At 47.4% G+C, this 25,811-nt stretch overlaps 3 protein-coding genes across 8 annotated transcripts in view; 1 reads left to right on the forward strand and 2 right to left on the reverse strand.

Annotated features, from left to right (window-relative positions):
* Positions 1-15,719: 15,719 nt before the first annotated feature.
* Positions 15,720-16,890, reverse strand: TIMM29 (translocase of inner mitochondrial membrane 29). Its single transcript, XM_036755817.1, has 2 exons — positions 16,624-16,890; positions 15,720-16,525 (listed from the first exon to the last, which is right to left on the reverse strand). The coding sequence occupies exons 1-2, from the start codon at positions 16,745-16,747 to the stop codon at positions 15,831-15,833; spliced, it is 819 nt and encodes a 272-aa protein (XP_036611712.1). The 5' UTR covers positions 16,748-16,890; the 3' UTR covers positions 15,720-15,830.
* A 167-nt stretch (positions 16,891-17,057) lies between these two features.
* YIPF2 (Yip1 domain family member 2) lies at positions 17,058-20,266 on the forward strand. Of its 6 annotated transcripts, none has more exons than XM_036755806.1 (9): positions 17,058-17,249; positions 17,943-18,085; positions 18,168-18,248; positions 18,699-18,786; positions 18,936-19,052; positions 19,198-19,364; positions 19,441-19,623; positions 19,710-19,824; positions 20,035-20,266. In XM_036755806.1, the coding sequence occupies exons 1-8, from the start codon at positions 17,219-17,221 to the stop codon at positions 19,812-19,814; spliced, it is 915 nt and encodes a 304-aa protein (XP_036611701.1). In that variant the 5' UTR covers positions 17,058-17,218; the 3' UTR covers positions 19,815-19,824; positions 20,035-20,266. The 6 variants fall into 6 exon arrangements, with proteins under 6 accessions (XP_036611701.1, XP_036611705.1, XP_036611692.1 ...); XM_036755810.1 differs by having other exon boundaries at positions 17,073-17,249; positions 20,032-20,266; XM_036755797.1 differs by having other exon boundaries at positions 17,073-17,249; positions 19,550-19,623; positions 20,032-20,266.
* Positions 20,180-25,811, reverse strand: part of CARM1 (coactivator associated arginine methyltransferase 1) — a 53,827-nt gene continuing 48,195 nt past the window's right edge. The window contains exons 11-16 of the mRNA XM_036755793.1: positions 25,633-25,770; positions 24,141-24,230; positions 23,491-23,603; positions 23,114-23,191; positions 22,486-22,554; positions 20,180-22,034 (exon numbers count right to left, since the gene is read on the reverse strand). Of these exons, the coding sequence (XP_036611688.1) occupies positions 21,898-22,034; positions 22,486-22,554; positions 23,114-23,191; positions 23,491-23,603; positions 24,141-24,230; positions 25,633-25,770 (625 nt within the window). The 3' untranslated portion in view covers positions 20,180-21,897. The remainder of the gene's footprint in view (positions 22,035-22,485; positions 22,555-23,113; positions 23,192-23,490; positions 23,604-24,140; positions 24,231-25,632; positions 25,771-25,811) is intronic.

Here is a 25,811-nt window from a genome sequence, read left to right on the forward strand (position 1 = left end):
ATAAATACAGATGTGAGAGGTAACAGCTAAGCCAAGTTTAGTTAGAACACTAAGGTTAGTAACAGTAATGGACAGTAGGGAAAGGGAACAAGAATTTAAGTGCCAACTACATGCCAGGCACACTGTGTTGTTTTACAAATACTATGTGAGTTGATCCTCACAACAACCCTGTGAGATAGGTGCCATTAAGCACTCTATTTTACAGCTGGGGAAACTGAGGCAGAGGTTAAGGTGACTTGGCCATTGTCACATAGCTAGTAACTGTGAGAAGTCATATATCTGAATTTAGGTCTTCATGACTTCAGGCCCACTATCCACTCTGACATCTGCCTGCCTACAAGCTGGGCTCAGATCATCACTATTGCTAATACAGTGGGAATAACTTATATTTAAATAGTCATACTTTTCCAGGTGAACTCTAGAACTTTTCTTGACACAAGAAAACTCTTCTAGTGATTACAGTGACAGACTTGGGAAAGTTACCACTTGCTTCCAATCCAGTTAAGCTCCTCACTAGGTTTTTGCCTAATTTCCTCTCTGCTCATTTTAGAAGCATTTTCCCCACCAATTCTGCAGCCGTTGTCAGAACCTGAAATATGGCTCTGCCATTAGAAGAATTATGGATTTCTACTCTCCTTCCCCTACCTCAATTTCATAAAGATATTTTTATTAATTGTTTTAGTTTCCATTAACCAGAATAAGCATTTAAATATACAAACCAAAACAGAAGTTGCTATTTTTTTTAACATGGAAGGCTCCAAGAATCTCCAAAACTAAATAGAAAAAGTGACTAGTCATATATGTAACCATATACTTGTATCCTCAATCCCAGTTTAAATTTTATTAGTATGGTGACAAATCAGTAAATCTAACATGGGCCCTCAGCAGCTTTCTCCTTCCTCTCCTGCCAGTACTAATTTCCTCAGAGACCAGTCAGATGCCCCTCTCCATGCAACTTAAGATCCATAGTAGTTCTGGCACATCTCTTCAAAGGCTGTTTGTCTGTTGCCTCTGACAGTCTCACAATCACAAACCAGACAGGAAGCTGAAGAATCCTCTAGCTCTCTCCCTCCCAAATTCTGACACCTTTTATCTAGATACTATTTCTTCCATAGACCTTTGAAGTCATCATCTCCAGTCTTTCACTCTGACTTGACTCTATCAGTAGGAAAAAAACAAACCGGGGATGCCAAATGGGCAAAGCTCAGACTGAGTAAACCTCTTCACCATGCTCTAGCTGCCTCCTCACTGTGGAGGTAGTACTTCTGCTTTTTTGGTCCTTCCTCTGAATGGCTGTTTTCTTCTGCATCCTTCATTTCAAATGAGGGCCTCCAGGCCAGCCACATTCAGGCCTTCATTCCTACCTAGGCCCCACTCCTGACTCTCCAGACTCTATCTTTCTCCATCTTACCTTTCCCCACCCCAGATTCCTTTTTGTGTGCTGTCTTTCCCCCAGTAGAGTATACTATCCAAGGGCAGAGACTGTCCTTCTTTGTGCTTCTATCTGTACCCCCATCAGTTAACAAAGTGCCTGGTACTTGGTAAATGTTTAATAAATGTTTGCTGTTGTTGACTAATACTTTCTTGAACAACCATCTTACAAAGACCAGTCACTTGAACATGGCAATGATTTTACAATGAAAATCACCCCCAAAATATTTCAAACTTTATTGCAAGGCACTGTCAAGATGCAAAATATCCTGGCATGATAATGCTAACATTGACCAAGCCCTTTAAAGTTGGCAGGGGCTTTATTCATACTATCCCAATGTATCCTCACAATAACCTCATGACCAAGTCAGTGCAAAATTATTTCTAATTCTACAGATAAGAAGCCTGGAGTTCAGGATTCCTCAAGGACACACACGTTAATAAGCAGCAGACCTTGGGACTGGAATCCTCTAAGTCCAACCCCAGGGCTCTTTTCACTACTCCATAAGATTAATGTACAATCATCATTCAAACAGCCTACTATCATTTTATTTTTTAAAAGACAACTTTGGTGGGGTGGAGCCAAGATGGCAGCTGGAAAGCAGGGACTTGCATGAGCACCCCACCATGTCCCTCCAAAAACCTATAAAAATGGCTCTGAGCAAATTCTAGAACTGTAGAACCCACAAAATAGCAGAGGGAAGCAGGGATCCAGCCCAGGACAGCCTGGATGGTCGCTCGATGAGGTCTATTGCGCATGGAGTGGAGGGAAGCAGAGCTCAGCATGGGAGGTAGCAGGACCAGCCAGACCAGGAGCCGGGCAGAACAGGCCCTAGCACCCTGAATCAGTGAGCTGTGGCAGTTACCAGACTTCTCAACCCACAAACACCAAAGACAATAAAGAAGGTTAGTGGGAAAAGCTGGTGGAGGGGGGTAGAGTTCGTGGTTCGGGCACTGCCCCAGGGGCAGCAGGGGAAGCGCAGCTACAAAACTACAGCTGCAGTTACTTCTGGCCCCAGGCCCACGTGGTGGGAGGAATTAAGTGGCGGATCACAGCAGGAGTGCAGAGCCTGCTGAAGATTTGTGTCAGGTCCAGGTTGGTGGTTCTTGAGGAAGGAGGAGTGCTGGTGTGCCAGAGCTGGCTATATAGAAATAGCTCTGAAATCAACAGCGCATCCCCTCAAGCTTGGAATGAACAAAGTACTCTTTGCTCTACAAGCAGTCATACCCCGACAAAAAACTCAAGGGTCAAGTAAGTTGGCTGGGAACATGGCCAGGCAGCGAAAACGCACCCAGATTCAGTCTCAGACGTTGGAATCTTTCTTTGGTGACAAAGAAGACCAACACACACGGCCTGAAGAAGTCAACAAAGTGCAAGAGCCTACACCGAAAGCCTCCAAGAAAAACATGAACTGGTCTCAGGCCATGCAAGAGCTCAAAAAGGAATTGGAAAAGCAAGTTAGAGAAGTAGAGGAAAAATTGGGACGAGAAATGAGAATGATGCAAGAAAACCATGAAAAACAAGTCAATGACTTGCTAAAGGAGACCCAAAAAAATACTGAAAAATGCACTGAAGAAAACAACACTTTAAAAAATAGACTAACTCAAATGGCAAAAGAGCTCCAAAAAGCCAATGAGGAGAAGAATGCCTTGAAAGGCAGAATTAGCCAAATGGAAAAGGAAGTCCAAAAGACCACTGAAGAAAATACTACTTTAAAAATGAGATTGGAGCAAGTGGAAGCTAGTGACTTGATGAGAAATCAAGATATTATAAAACAGAACCAAAGGAATGAAAAAGTGGAAGACAATGTCAAATATCTCATTGGAAAAACCACTGGCCTAGAAAATAGATCCAGGAGAGATAATTTAAAAATTATTGGACTACCTGAAAGCCATGATGAAAAAACGAGCCTAGATATCATCTTTCAAGAAATTATCAAGGAGAACTGCCCTGATATTCTAGAGCCACACAGCAAAACAGAAATTGAAAGAATCCATTGATCACCTCCACAAATAGATCCCCAAAAGAAAACTCCTAGGAACACTGTTGCCAAATTCCAGAGCTCCCAGGTCAAGGAGAAAATACTGCAAGCAGTCAGAAAGAAACAATTTGAATACTGTGGAAAAACAATCAGAATAATACTGGATCTGGCAGCTTCCACATTAAGGGACCAAAGGGCTTGGAATACGATATTCTGGAGGTCAATGGAGCTAGGATTAAAACCAAGAATCACCTACCCTGCAAAACTGAGTATCATACTCCAAGGCAAAATATGGACTTTCAAAAGACAACTTTGAAGTGGAGGACCTGAGGTAGTTCCAATGGCTTAAACAAAGACTTTTGTCTTTTTTAATCTAGTGTTGTGCCGAAAAAAAAAATGAGTGAGACCCAGATATAAATTTAGTTGTGAATTTACTGAAGCACGCGACTGTTTGGACTAATTACTCAAATCAAACAGCCACAAGTAAGGGAAGAGAAAGAATAAAGGGAAAGAACACAATTAGATTTCCGTGGAGATGGGGACAAGCTGAGGCAGGATTATTACTGCGGAGAAGGGAACACAAACAGTGGGGTCTGTGGAGATGGGAGTACAAACAGTAGAGTGAGCTGAGGCAAGATGGACAAACTGAAAGGGGGGGTAGGGCATAACACTAGTACTTCCTAAAATTTAGAGTGCCCTTAGTCTTAGTAGTCATTCATTAATTCATTCAACAAACATTACATGGGTAATAGATGTCTCAGGCTACTATTCACTGAGTGGTGCCAAAAATACATTTGATGATGGAGTCCTCATTCTCAAGGAGTTTATAATTTCGTCTTTAGGAAGCATCAAGGTTAGAATTCCATTGATTTTCAAAATAAATACAGGCACTTTTGGAGACTGTCCAGCAGTAGAAACACTGCCTCTGACCAAATTCACACAATTGCTAATATACAAATCATTTCTCTCTTAATGACATTATTCCTGGATGGGCTGGGAGATCCCCTTAGCGCTACCCTTGCTCACCTCATTTGTTATTACTTGATGCTGTGACACTGCCTCCTTGTGATTTTTTTGGTTTGGGGGAGGGAAACGCAGCTGAGGGAGCCAAAGATTCTGGAGGGGAGTGTGTGCAAGGAGATTTGTTTTTGTCAAGTCCCATTCTGGATCAATTTATTTTTGCCTACCTCAGTTTAGATCCCCCGGAATAAACAGATGGCAAAATTGTGCTCCTCTGCAGGGTATGTCCACCCCTCACTTAAGTTTCTCTGGTAACACAATGTGTCTTAAATACACAATTAATTTTCCTTCAACAGCATTTGCTATGCAATAATTCAGCATGAATTAATAATTTAAAACCTATTTAAGAGGCATTTGAGATTCATAACCCTCACAATTTTTAAGAGTTCCCAAGATATTATGCTCAATAATCAATAGGCATACTAAATCTTAATAAAATATACAGAAGAGACATTTAATTGAAATTGTTACTGATATTGAATTAAATCTTCCATCTAAAATCAATTCTGTAAACTCACTGCTGGTCTCCCCTTGGGAATAGAGACTTATCAGTTGTCAACAACTTGTTGGAGTTAAAACAAAAACATCTAATTTTTGTGTCTAAATGCAATGAGATGGGCACATCTCCACATGGAAGAGTGTTGTTTTATTCTAAAACTGGTTCCTTAAAAAAGGATTTAGCCTGGCTCCTTCTGATTAGACAAACTAATTTTCTGTCACTCTCTTCAATAATCTTGAGTTTTCTACTGTGCTTAAGAGAAAATCCTGCATATAATACAACATGTAACCTTCAAAGACTAAGATCTTAGGAATCTGATATCGCCAGAGTGGGCCTGTCCACTTCGCACAAAGAAAATTCAGACTTCCTATGAAGGCAATTACGGTTCCTTTTTGCTGTTTTGTTCAAGTTTTGCTGGAAAACAGAGGCTCGGCTTCTTACTGGAACTTCAGCTTACCTTTCACTATGAGAAACTGGTCCACCGTGACCCATTTATGGGGGGCAACTTCCTTAAGAGGCTCAGCCCATACCCTTGAATCAGGAGAAACAGATCCTGTCTAAACCCAAAGAAAACTGTTGTTAAAATTCCACACCCTTTACTTCCTACTGAGACCTAGAGTGTCTGGGACAACTTTACACGTACTAGGTTTCAATTCAACTGAAATATATTGAGTGGTTAGTAGAACAAGGCATAGCTTTCACCCTTCAGTTCCACCTAAGTTAAACTCGATGACAGTTACAAAGAAAGAAGGAATTGCAGAGGCTGTGGGAAAGGGTGTGTAGGAGGAGCAGGTAATATCTACAAGGAAAACAGAAGTTGTCATATGAGGTGAGAAGAAACACAGAATGAAAACCTCAGCAGCTCAGAAGAGTACAAGGAAAGGCCACTAAGTCCTGGGGAGCCCAGTGTATCCCGAGGGCATTGAGGTCAATCTGCAGAGCCATTCATTTGATTTAATTCTAAACAGGTCTCCCAGCCTCCAACCTTCCTTTTAGCCAATCTCTGCTCCCCACAGCTGCCAAATGGATATCCCCAACTTCTTAGGTCAAAGACATCCACTGGCTTCTTCTTGTCTTGAGGATAAAAACTTCTCTGGAGGTGAATGTAAAAGCCCTTCTCAATCTAGCTCCTGCCTATCTTTCCAGGCTTATTGCATATTAATCTCTTTTATGCATTCTCTATTCCAGCCAAAATGACCTGCTTATTGTCCCCCAACGACACTCCATTTCCAGTTGCTGGACTTTTGCAGAGGCTTGTACCTGGGATGTTCTCCCACCTCCCCTCAGCTTAAATGCTACCTATTGCCAGAAGCCTAGCCTTATCCCACTCCATTCTCCACCCCTGTTGCTAGTACCCTCCCTCAGGTTAATTACCTGGCTTGTATTTTTTATTTTTCTACATACAGGTTGTTTCCCTCCAATAGAATCTAAGTATTTGAACAAGGGCATTTTCCATTTTTGTGTGTATCCACAGTGCCTAGAACAAGAAAGGTGCTTAATAAAGGCTTGTTGAATGAATGAATTCAGAAAAAAATCATCGATTACTAAGGCAGAGAATCCAGCAACCATTCAAAAATGGCTAAAATAAAGCTTCCAGTCAACATACACTTGTTAGGGATATTAAAAGGAAACAACCCCTCCCCTCCCCCTTTGCATTTTACTTGAGGAGGCAAAGTTACACAGCTACATAGTTGTAAATTTAAGGAAGGATAGAGGAGTAAGAGTACGGGAAGTATGCTACTGGCTGGTAGTTTAGGAAGGCTTCGTGGAAGAGGTGGCACCTAACCTGAGCCGTGGATGAAGAGGAAGATTTAGAGAAGCAGAGATGAGGAGGAAGTACATTCCAGGAACGGGGGTAGGGTGGAATGAGAGAAGAAGGGACACGATTCAGAGAGCCAGGAGATAAAATTCTATGATTTGGAGAATATGTTCATTTTGTCTGGAATGTACAGGTGTGAAAGGGAACGAAATGAAAGAAGGCCACAAAGATTGGTCGGTGGACAGAAGACTTTATAAACCATGTTCAAGATCTGGTCTTCTATCCTTGTCAACGGAGGCCACTCGAAATTGCAGAGTAAGGGAACAATATGTTTAGACCTGTGCCTTACAGAGTTTTGCAGAAGAGAGAGAATGAACTTAAAAGGGTTTAACTCTAATTATCTGCAAAAACACCCTATTTAATCAAGAATCATTTAAGAACTTCCTTTGTGCCAGGAACCATGGGTATAATACAAAAGTGAGAGGACCAAAGTTCGAATCCTGGTTCTGCCTCCTAAAAGTTGAGTCAAGCCTCTTCCATTCTCTGGGCCTGCTTCCTAATCTGAAAAATAAAGATAAAGTCCCTTACACCTCTAAATCAGTGGCAGATTATGGGCTGTTACTGTAACTGTAATTACCACGCCTCTCCTGAAGCAAAGCAGACCCAATGTCTTAGAATCAGAAGTACGTGAAAGAACCAAGAACAATGGGTAGAAATTGAAGATACCAGTTGAAGGCTACTCTCAGGAAAATTTTCCCAAGAGTCTCAGTGACTTACCCAGGGGATCACGGCTAGCAAGTCTAAGGATCTGAGGCAAGGTTTGAATTTGGGTCTTCCAGACTCCAGAACTAGTTCTGGGCATTATGCCGCCACCTAGTGGCTCACAACCTAGTCTGTGCTGTGAGGGAAGGCAATAGCAGGTATGGGGCTCAGGAAAGACTTTCCGTGGGAGGCACATTTGAGCTGCATCTTGAGGGGAAGACGGAATGGATTCTCCAAAGTCAGGAGAAAATACAGTATGGGAAAATGTGTGCAAGGCAGGGAGGATGAGAACATGAGAGACGGAGGGTCAAGTGGAAGGAACTCTGAGAGATCAAAGGGGGATTTGGCTAGCAAGATGGATTGGGGCTAGGTTATAAAGACCCTTGAACGCTAAATTTATCATCTAGAAGCAGTAGGAGGCACTAGTTACTTAGGGGAGTGACATGGTCAGCTTTGGGCTTAAGGAAAAGCATTTTGGCAGCTGAATGAAAAAAAGATAGATTGGAGGCAAGGAAGACCAGTTAGGAGGCTACTGCCATACTCTTTAAGAGAGGTGATGATGGCCTGAATTAGGGCAGTGGGAGTGGGAGCAGAAAGAAGGAAGGCTGGATGGGAGTGACGTTGAGAAGGTAGAAATGGCAAGACTCAGCAAAAGATGGATGTGTGACATGAGGGAAGCTAAGGATGACACGAAAGTTACAGACCTGGGGAGACTGGAAGTATGATGGTCCTGTTGATTAACATTGGGGAGTTCAGAGGAGGACCCAGGTAAGCAGGGCAATGCTGTTACTACCACATTAAATTTAATCTGTGTTGAAAAGAATAAACTATATATAGTGGATTCATGATTTCGTATTTTGTTGTTCAGGCATTTTGTAGTCACATCTGACTTTTTATGTCTTCTTTCAGGGATTTCTTGGCAAAGATCCTGGAGTAATTTGCCATTTCCTTCTCCAGCTTGTTTTCCAGATGAGTTAACTGAGGCAAACAGGGTTAAGTGACTTGTGCAAGGTCACAAGGCTGGTATGTCTTGAGGCCACATTTGAACTCAGGTCTTCCTGATTTCAGGCCTGGCCCTCTATCCACTGAGTGTATGGAAATATTCCTCCTTGCTGATGATTTTCTAGTTTATGAATTTTATTTTTTTAAGAAAAATTTCTGGTTCTGGGTAACCCCACTAACACTTAAAACAAACATTTATTAAGTATCTAAAAAGACTACCCCCTCTAGTGACATAGCTTTGAGTCTGACCGCCTCTTTGTCAGTATGCTCTGACCAAGCACTGGCTGTTAGCAGTCTTTTGGAAAGGCTAAAGGACATCAGTTAGACTCTCTAGTTGTCAAATAACAGAGCTATTTTGGGCTGGCTGAGCATGTTTCAATTCTGCTAGGGTGACTATGCTAAGGGTGAGACTCCTTCCACTTTTGTGAGTTAGACTGCTTGGAAGATCAAGGCTGTAAATAAAACTCTGTGTTGGCATGAGTGAGACCAAAGAAACTTTGAAAATTCCAAATGATGAGAATATAAATTAACCAGTTAAGCTGGGACCAAAATGAAGTAAGACAAAAGGGAAGCAGAGAAATTCCCCAGCTTGATTTACATAATGGCTACTGAAAACCTGCAGAAACTCTTCTAGGCTCGAAAACCATTCATCCACCTAGACTTAGGAGCAGGATGAGGTAACATTTCTGCGGGGTCTTGAATGCCCTCTGACTTTGCATTCAAATGACCTCACATAGGGTCTCTGGTGCTCAGGTAATGCTCACCTTGGCTGCATTAATGTTCTCTTTTTAGGCCTCTCCACACATTCAAGGTTTCTGACATTGGCTTCCCTTACAATTTGGCCTCCAAGTTTTACAGCTGCTCATTGGGGAGACACCATCGAACGTGGGTGTGCAGATGATATAGTAGGAAGCTGGGCTGACTTTGGGAGGAGCTCCTGCTCCATGTGACCTGGAGGCAAACTGGCTAAATTTTTGCCTTCTTCCAAATGGTTTACAGACAAAGTTCTAGCATGTCCCAGCTATTCTAACGTTTACAGAATTCCAACTATGTGTCAGGTTCTGTGCTAAGCACAAAGCCAGAATCAAAACTGTTTATCTGTATTGAAGAAGTATATATTCTAATGGGCAGCCGAGTGACACAATAGAGAGAGAGCTGGACCTCTGAGTCAGGAAGCTTGGAGTTCAAATTTAAGCTCAGACACCTACTAGTTCTGTGACTTCAGTTTCCAAATTTGTAAAATAGAGATAAACACAGTGCCTACTTCCCAGGGTTGTTGTGAGGATCAAATGAGGTATCTGCAAAGAGTTCTGTAAACCTTAAAGCATTCTACAAATACTGGTTATTATTATTAACGTGCATTCATAACTTTATTAAAAAACATACGCAAAAGAGATGTATGGTAACCTTAGAGGGTAAGACGCCAGGAACTAGGGCAGACCAGGAGAGGCCTCCCCCAGAAAGCAGAGCTGAGTTTTGAAAGAAACCAGGGATTCTGAGAGACAGAGACCATGAGTGCACACACAGTAACACATACACAGAGAAACAGAGACAGAGAGATGAAGGGAGGGAAAGGTATAAGCTGCAGTCTCTAATCTCAATGTTATTTGTGGAAAGGAGAAATACATTTGCACAAAAAGGTAACTAAAGGAACAAGGATAATCATGGTACAGAAAAATGGGACAGGAAAAAATTGCTGAAAAGGAGGGGAAATCTATAACCCTTGTGTCTTCTCTGTCAGATACAGAGAAGGGCTAGACAACACCAGGAAGGGGGAAAAGCTCTGCCTGCCGCGTTCCAAGAAGTTTTATAAAGTAGAAACAAAGCAAGTGTTTTTGGTTACTCTTGAACCTAAACCCTATTCCCCTATTCTCTTATCAGTCAATCAATGAGCATATATTAAGCACCTTCTATATGTAAGACACTGTGCTGGGCCTGAGGATACAAAAATGATCGTATATTCTATCAGAGAAACAGCCCTTATGTAAACAAGCATACGCAAAACAGAGGCCAAGCGAGGAGGGGCAATCGCAGCTGGATGCAGGCATTGCTCAACAGTTTTGAAGGAAACAAGGAATTGGGTGGCGGGGGGAGGAAGGAGCATTTTAGGCTAGGTGTATATCAAGTGCAGAGTTATGGAGCCAGGAGAAAAGGGCCCCACATGAAGACAAGGAAGAAGGCCTGCGTGGTTGGGTGGTACAGCGTGGAAAGAGGAGTCTTGTATAAGGCTGGAGCAGTAGGCTGGGATCAGCTGTGAAGGGCTTTAAAGGCTGAACAGAGGAGCTCATGTTCGATCTCAGAGGCAATAGGGAGCCACTAGAATTTACCGAGTAGGGGAATGACATTGTCAGATTTGCACTTTAGGAAAATCATTGGGGCAGCTATGCTTAGGTCGAATCAGAGAGGGGAGAGACTGAAGACAGGATGACCAATTAGACTGTTAACATAAGTCTGGGGAAGAAGTGATGGTAATACTATAATAGCTAGCATTTATACAGAGCCTACTATGTGCCAGGCACTGTGATAAGCACATGATCTATACTTCTTCCTTTGATCCTCCCAACAACCCTATTTCGAAGGAGATAGGTGCTATTATTATCCTCCTGTTACAGTTGAGAAAGCTGAGGCACACATAGGATAAGTGACTTGCCCAAGGACACACAACGAACGTTGGAGGCCAGATTTGAACTCTGGTCTTCCCGAGTGCCCAACACTCTATCTACTGCACCACCTAACTGCCTTGTAATAAGGGCCTGAACTACTAATGGTGGCCACGTGAGGAAAGAGTAGATGAGTGAGAGGCTGGAGATAGAAAAGATGAGATTTGGTAACTGGCTCTGTGTGGTTAAGACCGAGGAGTTAAGGATAATGCTGAAGTTTTGAATCTAGGGCACAGAAGGACAGTGGCAGCCTCAACAGCAATCATTAAGTTCCTAAAGGGCTCTCTGGAAGGGAAGATAAACTCGGACAGGTCAGGACAGCTGGAGGACACGACAGAACTTAAGGACAAAGAAGGGCTGGGATGTGTCAGTTCTGGAACCCCCGGCATCAAGATGATGAACTCATGGGAGTGGAGGAGGTCACAAGAGAAAGACTGTAGAGAGAAAACAGAAGAGGCTTGAGTACAGTCACAGTTAAGGGGTGTGACGCAGATGATGAAGCAGCAAAAAAGATGAAGTGACCTGACAGGTAGGCGGAGAATCAAGAAAGACAAGTTATGAAAACCTAGGACAGAGGAGTATTCAGGAGACAGCGGCCAGGGTTAAATGCACTGTCTAGTCCACAAAACACACACATTTAGGATATACGAGTACAGGCTTGAGAACTTATAAAGGACCCAAAGGACACTAGAATATATTGCTCCTTTTTTCCCTTGGCCTGTTTAATTGGGTCAGTTAATAAACATCATGTACCCAGTATGTGCCAGGCACTGTGCCAAGCACATTTAAGGTAAAAGCACTTGTTCCTGCCCTGCTGAAATGCCTTCGAAGATCATGTCTTGGAGGACTTAATCCTTTTAGCTCTGGAATGCCCAGCCCAGAGACCCTCTATCCTCAATGGTGGTGAGTGCCTCCATTTCCTGGATAGGCTTCGCTTCACTTCACTCCCTAGCCATCTTGCCAGCTCCCTTGCTGTCCAGGTGTGTACCCTTTCACACACTTATTTTTACTTCTGGAACCACAATCAAATCAATATTAATAAAATGAGATGTATAGAGTGTTTTGCACAGCTATGAAAGGGTGTGTCAATCTATTCCCCTATGACATCACTGACTACCCAGGTAACCTTCAAAACCAAAGTACCCGTCCGTGCCCACCATTCCTGTAACAAGGGCAGTCTCATCAATTAGAATACAAGCTCCCAGAGAACAGGGACTGTCTAGGCATTTATATTCTCAGTGTCGAGCACAATATTTGACACCTAGTAAGGGCTTTATAAATGCTTTTCATTCATTCAAGGAAGATGACATATTGACAACTACGACAAAGACACAATTTACCCTGCTCTCCAGATGTGGACAGTCTGACTGCTTTTTCACCTGGCCCCTTATAGGGCCTAGATAAATACTAAGTAATATTCCTAAGGCACAGCGTTGACCATGTCATCCTCCTGCTCAAAAAGTTTCATCGGCTCCCTATTGCTTCTAGGATAAAATACAAACTCTACCATTGGTCCTTTAGAGCCCTTCACTGTCTGGTACATTCCAGCCAAACTGGCCTGGCTTTTCTTCTTCTTAGACAAAATTCCATTCTTATCTCCCATCTTTACACAGGCTGTTCCCTCCCATCTGGAACCCCAGATCCTCTCAAAGCTCCGCTCAAGTACCCCTTGCTATCTAAGGTCTTCCTTCCAGAATCACTTTATGTTTACTTTGTACAAGTAGTTTTCGCTTCACATAAATTCCCATTATACAAATTTGACTCCGAGAGCAAACCCCACTCTAAGCCAGCCCAACTTCCCAGCAGGTGGCAACGTGGGCAGGGGTGGCAGTAGAAACAGCTCCCATGCAGTCACACACCAAGGGTCCTCAGCTCCAGGCACTGAAGCCATTCTAGCTGCTGAGGCTGCAGAGCCATGGAGAAGGCAGGCTATGTGTAGCCCAACAAGGGGAGGGGAGAGGTCTGGAGAATGGTCCACTTACCTTAAGTGAAAACTGGCTGTATTTTGTTTTACATATGTTTGGATACATATATGCACATGTGTGTTCCCCCCTGCCTCCCAAAAAACATAAATTCTTTGAGGGCTTATTTTCGTTCTGTCTTTGTCTCCCTGATGATTTGCACTGAGTCTGGCACATAGCAGATGTTTAATAGGTGTTTCTCGTTTGATGGTGAGTGGGTATTTCTAGCTTTTAAATCAAGGAGTGTAGGAACGTTATGTGTAGGTCTGTATAAATGTGGAGGGAAGACATACTACAAAACAACCATCCAAAGCCTCCCCTAACTTGTGACTTACCACACTTAAACCCAGGAACAGGACTGTGGTCTCCCTTCAAAGTCCTGTTTCCCAGTCTCTCCTTGGGGTTCTCAAAGTCCAGAAATAGCTTGGGAAGCCTGGCACAGCAGACCAACTGCCAACTGTACCACAGAACAAAAATGCCGCATGGGAGTCCCACAGGCCTACAAATAAAAACTAAAGTTACCAAATTCCAAAATGAAAGCGATGCATTCATAAAGACACATCATTAAGAAGCAATTTGCTTCCATGGTAAGGCAACCCTAGGTACAACGGATTTTCCCTGAGTCTTTACTACCCTCTTTTGGGGTTTCTAGTTAGAACAAAAGGAAAACAGTGATGGTACTTAGAAGTGGAGGCATATAATGACCCCAGTGAAAGATAAAGAAAACGTGTAAACAGGGTCAGGATAACAGTTAGCAGTGTTTTTGAAAAAGATCATCTCAAAACAAAACAGTGTACTCAGGGGCTTAAGTTCTTGCTTTTGGTCTTGTGCAGAGAGCTGAAATCTGGATGGGTCCTCAAAGATCATGTAGTATGTAACTCCTTCATTTGTTGAAACCCTGGGAAGCTAAATGGCTTGCCTAAGAACATACCCAAGCAATCAAACAGAAGAGCCTTTAGACTTTTGGTTCAAAATAAGGCTGAGAGCAGAGGATTTCTGTGTAGCTTGTCTGGAACAAAAGCTGTTTTCCATCCCAAACCTGGGATGCTCCTCATCTCTGCTTCCTGGATTCCTTCAAGGCTCAGTTCAAACCTTACCTTCAGCCCTTCCCAGTCTCTGGCTCCACCTAATGCTTAACCATCACCTCCATTTCACATTATTTCCATTAACTGTAAGAAATTACTTCCATTTACATGTATCTTGTTTTTACATAGTCATTTGCAAGTTAACTTCCCCCATTACATCATGGAGCTCCTTGAAAACAGAGCTTGTCTTTTGCCTTTTACTGTATCCCTAGCACTTGGCACAGTCCTGCACATAATAGATGTTAATGATAAATGCTTCTTGACTGGCTGACTCAACCCCAGCTCAATATAACCTGTGATAGTACCTTCACAAGTATTTGTTAAGCACTTATTATGGCCAGGGGTAGGTAACCTGCAGCCTCAAGGCCACATGTGGCCTTCTAGGTCCTCAAGTTCAGCCCTCTGACTGAATCCAAACTTCAAAGAACAAATCTCCTTAATAAAAGGAATTGTTCTGTGAAGTTTGGATTCAAAGGACCACACTTGAGGACCTAGGGGCCACAGGTTCTCCACTTCTGTGCTAAGTGCTGGAGATACAAAGAAAGGCAAGAAACAGTCTTTGTTGTCAAGAACTCACAGTCTAATGGAGAAGACAATGACTATGCATAAACAAGACAAAGACAGGATAAACTGCGGAAAAATCAACAGAGGGAGGTCACTAACATTAAAGGGAATTGTGAAAAGCTTCCTGAAGGTGGGATTTTAGTTGGAACTCGAAGGAAGCCAGAGAAGCCAGGAGATGTAGACAGTGAAGAGAGTTTCAAGCATGGGTAAAGACTAGGTAGGATGGGGCCAAATTATGAAATACTTTATTAGTCAAACAATAAATTATATATTTGTTCCTTGAAGTGACCCCCCCCAAAGGACTTTACTGCAAGGGAAGAAGGGGTGTGTGTGTATGAGAATGTTAAAGTGTGAGAAAAAATGCGTGAGAGAGTCAGATCAATTTACTGAGTAGAGGACTGACTGGAGTAGGGAGATATATGAAGCAGAGTTATGTAGTAGTCAGTCCCGAGGTGATGAGAATTTGTACCAGCAGTGCCAGAGAAGAAAAGACATTATAAGAGAGATGTTAAGAACGTAGAAACAACAGGTCTTAGCAATTGACTGGCTTTAGGGGATGAGAGTGAGAGTCGAGGAGGACAACCAGGTTGCAAGTCTGAGTGACTGGGACTGGGTCCCTCTGTTGATTTTTCTGCAGTTTATCCTTTGTCTTTGTCTTGTTTATGCATAGTCACTGTCTTCTCCATTAGACTGTGAGTTCTTGACAACAAAGACTGTTTCTTGCCTTTCTTTGTATCTCCAGCACTTAGCGCAGACCCTAGGTCCTCAAGTGTGGTTGATAATAGTGAAGAAGTTAAGAAGGGGGAAGATTTTGGGGTTGATGGGGAAGTTCTGTGTCTGACCATTTTACCGCAGCAGCTGGTTTCCTCCAAACTGATTGGAAAGAAAGGGACCAAAAACCTGGACTGTACCTAAGGAAAACCAAAGCAACTCTACTTACCTGGTGCATCAAACTGTACCAATGCATTTAAGGGGGAAAAAAGATGGGAGAGAGGAGAGAGAAAAAAAACAGTTTATTTCACTAAATTTTCCCCTCCCTTAACCACCGAGCAGCGAGCAGACAACGAGGGCGCTCAGTCCCGTGCAGTCCGAAAGCAGCGGGGCTTCATCCCGTGGCCGCCTGGGTCCCCAGTCCCTCGGGGGCGTCCTCGCTCCGCAGCAGCCTGTCCTTTTTCTCCTTCTGGAGCATGTGCTCCTCCCACAGGGCCTGGTCCACCTGGTCCTCCGTGAGGACCACGGGTTGGTACTTGGCGTCGAAGAGCCGCTCGTTGGCCTCGGAGCGCAGCTGGTGCTCGCCGAGCGTGCGCAGGTGCGGCGGCAGGTGGCGGAACTCGTCGTCGTTGATGTCGAAGTCGCGCATCCTGGCACTCAGCACCCACCAGCGGCCCAGGAAGCCCACGTCAAGTACGCGGCCCGGGAAGTCGGCCCAGCGCGGCTGCAGGTGGCTGCAGCGCGCCTGGTACAGACTGGCCTCGGGGTCGCACGGAGCCTCGTAGAGCAGCGAGCACACGCCCAGGTTGCGGTGGCGCAGCCGGCCCCGGCCCCGCAGCCACAACAGCCGCTGCACGTGCGCCTCCGAGCCGGGGTTGCGGGTGCCCGGCGCCAGAAGCAGCAGGGTCCCGGACGCATCCAACAGCGCCTCCTCGAAGGACGCTTCCTCCGGGGTCCGGTGAGCGCAGGCGGCCGCGCCCCCTAGCAGCCCCGCGTACAGCGCCGCCCGCAAGGGCCGCTCCCGCGCCGCGATCGCCGCGTCCGAGCACGCCGAGGCATAGTCTTGCAGGAGCCGAAAGACCCAATCGCCTGCGGGCGAGAGGCGGCGTAAGCGCCGGGGACGCTGGGCACCCCCAGCCTGGCCCCCCCAACCCCGGTCCCGGCCCCCCAGCACGGCAGCAACTCACGTAGTCGCTCCCACACGCCCGGCTTGGCTACGGCCCCGGGGAGGCCCGCTCCCTTTCCTCCCGCAGCGGCGGCGGCGGCGGCGCCGCTAGAATAGGCTCTCCTCCACAGCGCGGCGGTCACCATTGTCTTCCTGCTCCGCACTCCCCGACGGCCCAGAAGGAAACATTCCCCGCTCCCCGACACTGCCGCGTCGCTTGGTTTGAGCGGAGGCGCTGCCAGAAAAGATTCCCCACCGGAAGGGAATAAGTGAAGCGCTCACCTCTCTATGGGCGTGGCGGGGGAAGGTGACGGGAGCGTTGGCGTCCCGGCACCCGGCAATACCATCTGGACGTCCAGGAGCAGCGCCACCAGGCGGAGGAGGACGGGCAGGGCAAGAGGTAAGACTGGTCTCCCCTCCCTCGGACTAAGTGGACCCGACCCGGATCCAGGTGGCGCAGGCGCAGAGGAGGCGTTCCACGCAGCTGGTCGAGACAGCTGGAGGGGTGGGCAGAGCGAGCCGCGGCTTAAGCCCCGGGGGAGGAGGGGCTCCTCTGCCTGACCCCCGGCCTGTCTCGGTAGGGGCGCGAGTTCGGAGATGTGGTGAGAGCGCTGGCCATGGCTGCGCCCCAAGAGCTCGCCTTCCACGGTGAGTGAGCAGCCCTCGGTCCCTCCCCACCAGTACTGAGCGCCCCGGGGCCTCCACCTCCATCCCCTCCCCCCAAACTCGGGACCCCACCTTCTCTCCCTGATCCTTCCCAAACACTCCAGACCCCGTCCCTCAGAGGTCCCCTAGGCCCCTTCCGCGAAGGACCTTTTCTCCTTGACCTCCCCCCACAGCCCGTGACTCTCCAGCCTCCTCTTGGGACCCAAACCCCCTCTTCTCCGTGCCAGGCACCTTGCTAGGTGTTTTAAAAGTATTTCATTTGGTTCTCATAAAAGCCCTATTTTACAGATGAGGAAACTGAGGCAAAGAGGTTAAGTGACTTGCTCAGGGTGACATCGCTAGTGTCTGAGGCTTAATTTGAACTCAAGTCTTCCTGGCCCTGGTTTCAGCACTTTTGTCACCTAGCTGACGCTCATGCCCTGCAGGTGGACCTTTCCCCAACCCTGCAACCCAGCGCTGTCGGACAGGCTTCCCTTTCATCTCCAACTCCTCATCTGAACTGGTCGCTGGGATGGGGCTGAATGCAGGGCAGAAGGAGGCTGAGCTGACAACCCAAAGGGCAGGGCAGATTTGGGGACAGCTGGGACTGGGAGTGGAGGTCTAGAATTTGGGCTCCTGAGGTGTGGTCTACCAATGGCCAGCTCTTAGTTTTGGGGGGCCTGGTCACACCTACAGAATTTGAGGAGGCTGCCGACCTGCTGGCTGAGACACCAGGGGCTGCCACCATCTGCAGCCTTGGGGAACTGCAGGGCCATGTGAGCCTGGCTGGGGACACAGAGGACCAAGAAGATGGAGAAATGGAGAATGATCAGACCCAGGTGAGGTCAGGCCTTCCCGGAAACTCCCTACTACCTGGCTGGGAGCCTTGAGGGGATACACCTTTGACCATTTCTCTTTTAGCTGCTGGGGGGTGAGAAACAACCTCCGAATTTCTGGACCTTCGGCTACCACCAGTCTTTCTTTGATGTGGATACCCATCAGGTGATGGCCCCAGGCTAGTTCAAACTTAAGGTGGGAAACTGTAGGCTCCTCCTTACTGGCCAGTGGAGAGCATAAAGGCTTGTTTGTTTTGACCAAGCCTGTTGGCATTTGTGTACTTTTTCCCAACAGGCTTCTATTAAAACCCTCCTTCTTTTGAAAGTGCCACCTTCTTTTCCCTGCCAACTTTTACTGATCCACATAGCTGAAAGCGATCTTTCCTCCCCCACTCCCCCCCCCCACGCACACCCTCCTTTTTTCTCTATACTCCTTTTGTCCTTACCATGAGGCTATGGCCTCATATCATGCTTATTTGGTATACATAGATCCCCTCCAATTTAACTTAAAGGCAGGGATTTTATTCGTCTTTGTACTGGCAGTGACCTCCCTACTTGTTAATAGGCATTTAAGGGCTATAATTGTGGTGGGTGGGTGCCCTCCTTTCCATCCTAGGTGCTGGAGAGGATCAAAAGTTCACTGTTGCCAGTACCTAGTCAGAACTTTGTGAGACACTGTCTTCGTCATCATCCAGATCTGTATGGTAAGGCTAGGTTTTTATTTCATTAACTAAAGGATTTCTTAAAGATTAGAGGCAGGGTACATAGAGTTCCATCCCTAGGGGGCTGGGGGGGAAGTGCAGTTCTCCCAGATCTAAAACACATTCTGCACTTTATTTCCACTCCTCTCTAGGGCCTTTCTGGATATGTGCTACACTGGCTTTCACGCTGGCTGTGAGCAGCAATCTGGCCACCCTGCTGCAGAACTGGGGAGATTCTTCCTTTTCTTATAGCCCACAGTTTCATAAAGGTGAACAAACCTTGGGGGTTCTCATTAAGGATGGAGCAGACCATGGGCCTGTCTTGCACACAGAGGGTGGAGAATGGGGCCCATGCAGGACACTAGAGCACTACTTGGCCTTTTTAGCAGGTGTGGTTTGGGCTTTCTCTCCCAGTTACTGTTGCAGGGATCACCATTTACTGCTACGCCTGGCTGGTACCAACAGCACTATGGGGCTTCCTGCAGTGGCGAAAGGGGGTCAGAGACTCTGTTGGCTGCTATACCTTTCTGGAGATTGTGTGTGTCTATGGATACTCCCTCTTCATCTACATCCCAACTGTGGTGAGGGCAGCTTGGGGGCTGGCCTGGGGGCATTAAATACTGACATAAGTCTACAGCCTTTCTCTCTCTGTCTCAGGTCTTATGGCTGATCCCCATCTCAGGGCTTCAGTGGTTTCTTGGGGTCTTGGCTGTGTCACTATCAGGGGCTGTGCTTTTGCTCACCTTCTGGCCTCTTCTCCGCTCAGACACCAAGGTGGTATCAGCAGTGCTGCTTACAGTCATGGTTGCCCTCCATGCCCTCCTGGCCATCGGCTGCAAGGTAGCATCAGCTTTCTAGAGTATAGAGGAATGGGCAAGCTGGGATGGCCTGTAGCCTCAACACTGACTTTACCCTTCTGGCTTTAGTTCTATTTTTTCCAGTCCCTGCCTTCAAGGTCCATTCCTGTGCCCCAAGCCCCACTCCACCAGGTCACACTACCTGGCTACTCCAAAACTTCTGCAGTCCCCTAGAAGAACAGAGGTAAGTAGAAAAACCAGTGTCTAAAGAGATGTGGTCACAAGGCAAACCCTCCCCAGGGGAGGGACAGGAAGTTTCACAGGTGACTCCTTGAAAGCTTGGCTTCACACCCATTTTAATAGGGAATCTTTGCTCACAGAGCAAGCAGGTTTTGCACAAACGCAATTTGGGATTCCTCCACCTGGTTTCTACTTTTTTTTTTTTTGATAGCAGCTGGGGAAGCTGACAGACCAAGTACCATTATTCATCCTGGAGGAGAAACAACCAGAGCAGGGTTCCCCTGCCAGGTGGTCATCAGGTGATCTCCAAAGGAAGGAAGGAGCCATCCGGAGCTGAGTCACTGTGTTCATTCTGCTGGTTTGAAGACATTTCTTACAAATCAAAAAGTTTATTTTTTATGCAAAGGTGATTTAAAGAGACTATATAAAAATGGGACTTCTCCTCACCTGTGTACAAGGTTTCTAGTCCTTGTTAGGGCCTACTGGAATTATGGGCATACTGGGCACCTCCATTGTGAGAAACCAGTGAACAGAAAAGCTACTAGGGTAAAATTGATTTATTCTCTTACATACTGAAATGGGGCAGAAGGGAGGGAGCAATCCGTGAGTTTGCAGGCCCTCCTGCTTCAGGGGGCCCCAATCTGCCCTATTAGTGGGGGCTAAGAACCTGGGCAGGCTGGAGTTGAAAACTGCCTGTGATACAACACTCATTTGTTTTTACTTCCCAAGAAGGAATCCCTGCAAGGTCCCTTCCCAGGTACCCATGGAAGGGACAAAAATGACACACTATGAGGGCTGGAGGCTACACTAAGATACAGGGAATACACAGGCCTAATGGGAACTACAAAGAAAAACAGGGTCTTTCATAACAAATCTAGGTTCTGTTTCTGCCAGGACTAATCCACCCTCACCCCCACCCCCAAATGGGTAGTACTGGCCATCCTTAGTCCCCTCCTGTTCTCTTAGGGAAGAAGGGCAGGAAGAACAATTGCCTAAGGTCTTCTGGGGTCACAGGTGACAGGAGAGCAGCAAGATGTGATGGTTCACTGAGAGCTGGGAGGGGAGAAGGAAGAGGCTGCTTCTGACAGCCATGGGCTGGTGTGTACATTCAAGTGTGAGGTGAACCCTTTGGTGCTGGGGTCACAGACTTCCCCAGAGAAGCTAGGCTACCTGGGCCCTGGGCCACAGCCTTTTCCCACTGAGTGCAGAGGCCTCTCGTACTGGGCATGCTCAGCTAGCCAGCCATGCCAGAAGCAGGGGCTTTCCTGCCCCCCACCCCCATTCCCTGCCCCATCCTTTCCTGTGATCTTCGGAGTCCATCAGCAGGGGCAGCTGGCTCATGCTTGTGCCAGGCCAGCCTGGCCTCTGGAGTCTGTGGATTGACACTGGTTATTTTTGTAAAAAAATAAAATTAAAAAAAGCAGCATGTCACACGCTGATCCAGTCCAAGGACCCAGAGATGCAGGAGGAACCCCACCTGCCACCCCGCTGTAGCCCCACCTTCACCCTCCCCCTCACCCAAAGGGGGAGGGCTGCCTGGGGAGACACTGTAAGGCTAGGGGGGCAGCTTTTCTAGTCCCTGCAGTTGGTCACATGGTTGATCTCTGACTAAAGGGAAAAAGGCAAAGGTGATGAGACTTACGGGGCTATGCCTCCCCCCAACCCTCAACACTCAGCACAGCCCCCCACAGGCCACTGGTCTGTACCCCTGAGTCTGGCTCCCCACATACAGCTGTTACGGAAGATGCCAAACCAAGGGTGGAGGGGATAGGAGGGAGCAATGGCTCCCACTACATGATCTCTTGTAAAATTTGTAAAATACAGCGACACTTGCTCGCCTGCTCACTCGGGGCCTCAGCCAGGGCCAAGACGCAGAGGTGTCAACATTTCATAAAAAAAGTGTACAAGTCCCCATGTCAAAGAAGGAGCTGACTGGGTGTTTGTTTCTATGGTACAAGGGTAAAAACTGCCCTATTAGGGCAGGGATTAGGGAGAGGGCACAGTCCACCAAGGTGGGAGGAAGGGGAAATCTTCATTTGGTTTCCTGGTTCGGTCAGTTCAGATCAGAGGTGGACTTTTAGCTCCCATAATGCATTGTGTTGGTGGTGATGGACATAGGGGAGGCCATGGAGATGGCAGGGCCCCCCATGGTGAACTGGCTGTTGACTGGGTAGTGAGTGCTGGAGCCACTTCCACTCTGGCCAGTGGAGGAACCTGGAAAAGAGGAAGACAGGACCTGGGTCACACGATGCCTTCTCAGCTCCCTCCACATCTGCACTTCCACCCATGCAGTCAGGTCCCACCCTGCCCTGGCACTGAAAGCTGGCCTGTGTGCTAGATTCCTAGACTAGGCCTGGAGGTCATGAGCCCAGGAGGGAAGGGGTTGCAGAGGGCTCCATTTCCAATCTCCTATTGGAGATTGCTGGGTTTATCCCTGAGGTACTCTATGTTATGAAAACCACCCCCACCTCTGAGCTTGGTGAACTCCCTCCCCACCAGAGCAAAGGCAAGGCTGGGGAATAGAGAAGCAGAGGGAGAGGGCCGGCCCAGGGGTCTGCCCAAGAAAACAAGAGCTCAAGCATCAGCCAGTTCAAGACCCTGGGGGTGGGATGGGGACGCGGGGGCACACACACACTCCCTGCCTGCCTGGGCACTGCCACGTTACCTTGGACAATCCCTGTGCTCATAATGGAGCCCATCCGGGAGTGAGTGTGATTGACAATCCCAGTGTTGGCTGCGCAGGGAGAGGGAAGGAAAGGGAAATGCTGTCAGCACCTTGGCTGGGGGCTCTGGCCACCCCTGGGGCACAGGGATGGCGCCTCATTCCTTGGTCCGAGAAAGCACACCAAGGTTGAGGAACCATGCTGATTTGTGCCCAACAGGGGAACTATGAATGAGCAGGAGCTCAGAGGGGACCAAGGGCTCCAGGGTGACGAATGCTGGGCTGATCTCGGGATCCTTCGGAGTCACACACACAAGGGTACACACACAAAACACCCCTCCTCATACTGCTCAGCGGCCTCTGGGGCAGCACAGAGAAATGGGCACAACACAGGAGATGGCAGAGCAAGAGAGCTGTGGGCACCTGTCTGAAGGACCCACAGAGGAAGGAGAGGCTGGCGACAGGCCCCACATCCCATCAGTCATTTGTCAGCTGCCACTGGTTTCTTTCCAGAGACTATGCCCTGGTCCCTGCTCTTCTGACTGAAGCAACACCCCAAGGGGTGATGCACATGTCCCCTGCACCACATCCTCAAACTCAGGGTGACCCCCACCCCCAAGAGGACACAAACCTAAAGGGATAAGGTTGTTGTGGCTGACACTGGCTCCACCAGTGATAACACTGCTCAGGTCGTAGGCCGTTGGCATCCCTGCAGAGATGAGAGAGAACATGTCAGAGCTCATCTGCGAAAGGCTGTAATGATGGCTCTGCCTAGGGCATCTGGCCTGAAGACAACTACCTCCTAGGACCTCTGGTGGTCTATCCCTGCTTCCACCCAAGTTCTTCTAACACCCCCATCTGCTTATACTCACTCTCTCTCAGAGCAAATGCACAGGTATTCATTCTTAGAAAAGGGTATGAACCCCCTGAAGGGAGCTACCTGGTGTGGGGAAGGACTGGGATGGGGGGGCGGGGTGGAAGAGGGAAGAGACAGAAAAGAAGCTTTACCAGCCACAGCCATCCCGCTGCTCAGATTGTAGGCGCCCCCTGTGTTCCACATGTTCTCAGACGGAGATGTGTAGTGAGAACCAGGTGGAGGAGACGGTGTTGTACCTGTATATCTGGAAGAAACCCAAGTGGTTACAGAAGTTCGTTTTTGGGGCTCTGCACAGCTGGGGAGGTCAGCAGAGCAGACCAGGTCTCTCCTCCCACAGCTGCTGGGGTGCTCCATAGGTGTGTACGGGGAAGGGGGCTAGGTGTTACATGAGAGTGAGGGATAAAGAACTGGGGGAATATCAGGTCCCAGAGTCTCTACGGCTCTGTAAAGGCTATAGGAGAGGGGTCTCTAAATGATGATTTAAAGAGGACTGGTTGATGGAACTAGTAATGTTTAGCTTAGGAGCTAATTTATGGAAGATAAGACAAATGGGTAGAAGTTATAGACACAATGTGAGCTCAGTGAAGGAGGAACCTGGGAAAGACTGAGCACCCAACACCTAGCCAGGCTGCCTGTGAGAAGCAGAGACCAGATGGAATGCTGTGGAGATGGGATAAAAGCTCCACTTCAAGTTAGACAAGATGACCTCTCAAGGCCCTTCCGGTTCAGAGATCTGAGGAAGGTTTCTGCCCTCAGTCACATGGTCTCCAAACCAACCTACCTAAAGAAAGGGTTTTTCAGGTCCAGGAGATTACTGGATTTGGAACCCGTCTGATCCACTTGGGCAACAATACTGATGTCATAGCTCTGTCTGCAAAGAGAAGAGACAGGGAGCCCAGAGGCTCAGTGATGGCTTCCTGAATCCGGGTTGCTTAAGGCCAGAACTGTTCTTCTTCCTTGCCATCTCCCAGGATACCACAACTCACAGGACGCAGGGATTTTAGGGAGGGAGAGGGATGTTTGTAAAAAACAAAAACAAAAGCAAAAACTTTTCATGTTACATCTTAGAATTTCTTCCAGGAACTTCTGGAGTCTCTTTTCAAGGGATCCCCAACCTACACACAGGTCATGACCCAGGGCCACAGCAGGGTAGCTGGGGGACAGTCTTTGTCCTTTACTGTGAGTGCGTATTAGAAATAGTTCTCTTAGCTTAAAGCCTCAGGCATATTCACCCGGGGCAAGCCAATACTCTGAGGAGTCTGTCCTGGTGGAAATATGGAACTCCTAGCAAGCACAGGGTGAACAACTCCTGGGCCGCTTTTCCCTTTGAGAAGGCTTGGGGGGGGGAAGGAATTGATTTTCTAAGTGCCCCATTCCTTTCTGCCCAAAAGGATGCAGGACAAGTTTGAGAACAGGCCGTGGCTGGCCCATAGGAAGGCAGGAGAGACCAATATTAAACTAAACGTCAGTTATTAGGAGAACTGAGCCTAGGTCCTGTTCTTCACCAACACTTGGCAGAAATGATGATGACAGTATAAATAAGACTAATAGTTACCATTTTTATAGCACTTTATAGGATGGCAAAGAGCTTTATACAGATTACCCCATGGGATACTCATGACAAGCCCGTGAGCTACGTGCTGACATTACCCAATTTTATATGAGGGAACTGAGGCTGAGAAGGGTAAAGTAATCCACTCAGCGCCACCTAACAACAATAAGGTCTGAAGCAGGATTCAAACTCAGGATTTCCTGACTCCAAGCTCGGTGCTCTATCTACTCTGCCACCTCTTTCTCCTGAGGCCAGTCAGAAAAAACCCAGGATTTTCCCAGAGCTCCTCTCTGTGGGATACAGGCAGGGTTTGCCTCAGTTTGTTTCCTCCCAGTTTCAGCAGTCTCAGAGACTCCCAAGATAGTGCTGTGAGGAAGGCCAGCTGTGTGTGTCACTCTGGGGAGGGCATGGGGATGGGAGGTGAGGAACTGGGCCTGGGAGCCAAGGATTAAGACTTCCCATTGCTCAGCTGGGGAATTAAAAGAGGAACAATGCAAGGAAGCTTCGGACTGGAGACCATGCTCTTTGAGGAATGGATGAAAAAGCTGGGAGCACTTGGCCTAGAGGAGGAGTCCCTGGGGACACGTGCACACGGCCACGGGCATGAATGCATAAGAACAGGGAGGCAGACGAGGAGGAGGTCACTGTGTAACTGACTGAGGTGGCCTGCTCCTTCAAACAGCCTCCAGAGTTGACTCCCCTCCTCGCCCGCAAGGCCCACCTCTTATTTGCGATGAGCAGACATGTCCCTGAGAGCGTGTCCCCGGCCTTTGCAAAGAGCGGCGACTGAAACAAACACCGAACTTGGTACCAGTGAGTCAGAGGCTCCGTGGGCGCTGTGGACAGCCACACTGTCATTCTGTTGGTGAGAGGGAGACAGGAGGTGCTGAGGTGAGGGGG

This window comes from Trichosurus vulpecula, chromosome 1 (genome assembly GCF_011100635.1).
Source record: "Trichosurus vulpecula isolate mTriVul1 chromosome 1, mTriVul1.pri, whole genome shotgun sequence".
In the NCBI taxonomy this organism is placed as follows: domain Eukaryota; kingdom Metazoa; phylum Chordata; class Mammalia; order Diprotodontia; family Phalangeridae; genus Trichosurus; species Trichosurus vulpecula.

Coding starts and splice junctions, on each gene's coding strand:
- YIPF2 (XM_036755797.1), top strand. CDS start 17,219: ATGGCTGCGCCCCAAGAGCTCGCCTTCCACG. Junction 19,053..19,197: donor TAGCCCACAGTTTCATAAAG/GTGAACAAACCT, acceptor TTTCTCTCCCAG/TTACTGTTGCAGGGATCACC. Junction 19,624..19,709: donor TCCTGGCCATCGGCTGCAAG/GTAGCATCAGCT, acceptor TTCTGGCTTTAG/TTCTATTTTTTCCAGTCCCT.
- TIMM29 (XM_036755817.1), bottom strand. CDS start 16,747: ATGGTGACCGCCGCGCTGTGGAGGAGAGCCTATTCTAGCGGCGCCGCC. Junction 16,526..16,623: donor GGGCGTGTGGGAGCGACTAC/GTGAGTTGCTGC, acceptor TCTCGCCCGCAG/GCGATTGGGTCTTTCGGCTC.